Genomic DNA, 3,068 nt, shown 5'->3' with positions numbered 1-3,068 from the left:
GTCTCCCCGCCTCCCGCCGGGGCTGGATAGTCCCGGTCCCCTCCGGTGCTGGGCAATGTCCCCCCGGGACCGGGACCGGAGAGTCCCCGGTGCCCCTCTCCCCTCCCGGTACCGGAGAGTCCCCGGTCTTACCCGATGCTGGGCAGTCCCCATCTCATTCCCCCCGCCCCGGTACCAGCAGTCCCCGGTGTCTCCCCTGGTACCGGATAGTCCCCAGTGCCCGTCTCCCCTCCACCTCCCAGTACCGGCAGTCCCCGGTGTCTCCCCCGGTACCGGATAGTCCCCAGTGTCCATCTCCCCTCCACCTCCCGGTACCGGCAGTCCCCGGTGTCTCCCCCAGTACCGGATAGTCCCCAATGTCCATCTCCCCCCCCGCCTCCCGGTACCGGCAGTCCCCGGTGTCTCCCCCCCGGTGCGGGGCGCTGCCCCCAGCGAGGTGCCGGCGCCCCCGACGCTCCGCGCTCCCGCAGGATGGGCGCCGTGGTCCTGGAGCTCTACTGGAAGCACGCGCCCAAGACGTGCAAGAACTTCGCCGAGCTGGCCCGCCGCGGCTACTACAACGGCACCAAGTTCCACCGCGTCATCAAGGACTTCATGGTGCAGGGCGGCGACCCCACGGGCACCGGTGAGACCCCGAGGGGACGCGGCGTCACGGGCATCTCGGCGCGGACACCCTTGAGTCGTCGTAGGCGGTCGCCGGCTGCTCCGAAACGCGGGGCTGGTGGAGATCAGTCCCCCCGCAGAGCTAACGGGCTCAGGGAAACGCCGCTCTCCGAGGCCGGAGGTGGCTCCTGGTAGCTCCTGGTGGCCCTGGGACGTTCCTCAGCTGCGTCCTCGCTCTTCCCTGCCGACAGGTAGAGGTGGCGCCTCCATCTACGGGAAGCAGTTTGAAGACGAGCTTCACCCGGAACTGAAGTTCACGGGTAGGTGCCGAGCAAGGGGATGAGTTTAACGGGTGTTCGACGGCGTGCCTTTGGGGTCGCTTGACGTTCCCTTTCCTTTAAGAAGCAAACRGGGGGCAGAGCCGGGTGAGGGGCAGGAGCAGCGGCGCCCGGAGCTCCCCTGGCGTCGGCAGGACGCCAAGGCCGCGGCGAGGCGACTCGCGGGGCAAAAAGCGTGAGAGACGCGGAGCGTTAACTGCAGGGGGTTTCCCAAGAGGCCGGCGGTGCCGGCGGTGCGCTTGTTGCCCCTCTCTTCCTTGGTGGCTGGACAGTTGGACGCTCAGGGTGTTTCTGAGTTGGTCTCCGGTTAGTTTTCCTTTGGGAAATCTGTAAATTTAACCCCCCTCCCCCTGCAGACTCCGTGGGCGCCGCTGCAAGAGGCCGCAGGCGAATATGTTGCTTTCTCGGGGGTATTTGTCTCGAGTTAAGGTAAAGCAGATGCCGAGGGTGTTACCGCAGCGGGAAGGGCGCTCCGGGTCGCTTCCTTGCGCTTCCCTTTGCCGCGGAACTTAGCTCGAAAGGCCGCAAGCGTGAAATCTCCCGCCTCACCGTTCAGCTTTTCCCGGCGGCATCCAAACACTCTCATGAGCCAACCCCAGGAAAAGCAGCGCTTTGGGTTGAAACCACAAAAATCCCTTCGCCGGGCGTCTGTCCCCGGGGTTGTGGTCGCACAACATGAGCGGCAGCAGGAGCCCGCGTAGGAGCAGGTCGAGCTCTTTGGCGGACTGTTGTTAACTCGACTCCTTCCTCTAAAGGCGCAGGGATCCTCGCCATGGCCAACGCCGGGCCGGACACGAACGGCAGCCAGTTCTTCATCACGCTGGCGCCGACGCAGTGGCTGGACGGCAAGCACACCATCTTCGGGCGCGTGTGCCAAGGCATCGGCATCGTCAACCGCGTCGGCATGGTGGAGACCAACGCGCAGGACCGGCCCGTCGACGACGTGAAGATCTTGAAGGCTTTTCCCTCGGGTTAGGAGGGCCGGGGCCGCTGGGGCATTTTCGGTGGGCGAGTGCGGGTGTCCCCAGCGGGGAGGAGAGCGCTCCGAGGGCGTTAGAGGTGGCATGGGGCCAAATTCCCTCCCCGAAAGGGGAAGCACGGGGGGGTGGGGGGTGGGGTAAAGCGAATGGAGTTTGCGATCTGCGTTGTTCAAGGATGAAGCCTTCGTCTGGGGAAGGAGCGAGACGGCCGGCCAGGTCTTGTTGTCCCTCTTGCTGCCTCTTGTCCCTCCAGCGGGGACAGATCTGAGCTTGCGCCTCTGGGATCCGTTTGGCTCCTCTCGGCCACCCGTCCGCCGCGAGCAGGAGGGCAGCGCCGGCGGCTGGAGGTCAGCGCGTTCCTGCTGCCGGGCCGGTTCGGAGGACGGCTCCTTGATCTCYGCGAGGATGCTGCGGCGGGCCAGGAGCCGGCTTTTTCAGGAATGGGAAAACTCTGGTGCCTGATGTCACCTGAAGCTTTCTTTTGCCGTTAAAAGGGAGGCTTTAACGAGCTCTGGGAGCTGGGCCTCTGGGGGCTCTCGGCTTCTTTCCTGGGATTTGGCCAAAGGCCATTTGGAGCCTCCCCTGCGCCTGCTGCGGGAGCAACCTGGCACGGGGCCCCAGCTGTCGTTGTCACCGCACCACGCCGTCCTCGGCGCYGGGGTCCCAACTTCCAGCCGTCCTTGACCTGGGCTCCGGCAGGAGAATCCCTGCGGAAGGGGGATGTTTTCCAGGCTTCGTGGAAAGCCCAGTGGCCTGATCCAAGCCAGGCCTGCGTGACGGGTGTGTTCCGGGGACCTGGGAGAGGCTTCGCTCCTTGGGGCATTTTGTAACGCTTCGGGTTTTGTAATAAAATAAATAAAACCGAGTCGGGGGTGAACGGTGGCAGCTCCGGGCGCGGGCTGCCCACCCTGGAAGGTGGGTAAAACCCCACRGGAATGGGAGATGCGCTGAAGATCCGTGTCCGCTCCGTGGGGAGAGGCGGAGGAGCTCCTCGCTGCTGTCCCTGTGGCTCGTTGCGCCCCGCTTGGCTCGYGCTCTCGGGTCCCCGGTGCGCCCCAAACCTTTCGGGGGTGGCGGTGGAGGGGGGGAAACCGCGGCCGCGTCCCTGCTGTCGGCCCCAGGCAGGCGGCGCGGGCGGCGCTGGCCT

At 65.8% G+C, this 3,068-nt stretch overlaps 1 protein-coding gene across 1 annotated transcript; it reads left to right on the top strand.

Annotated features, from left to right (window-relative positions):
• The first annotated feature begins 30 nt into the window (after positions 1-30).
• On the top strand, positions 31-2,786 carry PPIL1 (peptidylprolyl isomerase like 1). The gene is made up of 3 exons (XM_026084352.1): positions 31-625; positions 855-923; positions 1,697-2,786. Exons 1-3 carry the CDS (start codon positions 472-474, stop codon positions 1,915-1,917), a joined length of 444 nt encoding a protein of 147 aa, XP_025940137.1. The 5' UTR covers positions 31-471; the 3' UTR covers positions 1,918-2,786.
• The last annotated feature ends 282 nt before the right edge of the window (positions 2,787-3,068 follow it).

This window comes from Apteryx rowi, unplaced genomic scaffold (genome assembly GCF_003343035.1).
Source record: "Apteryx rowi isolate R43461 unplaced genomic scaffold, aptRow1 scaffold_1189, whole genome shotgun sequence".
NCBI lineage: Eukaryota > Metazoa > Chordata > Aves > Apterygiformes > Apterygidae > Apteryx > Apteryx rowi.
Note: the sequence above shows the minus strand (reverse complement) of the source record. Positions and strands in the feature narration are given on the sequence as shown.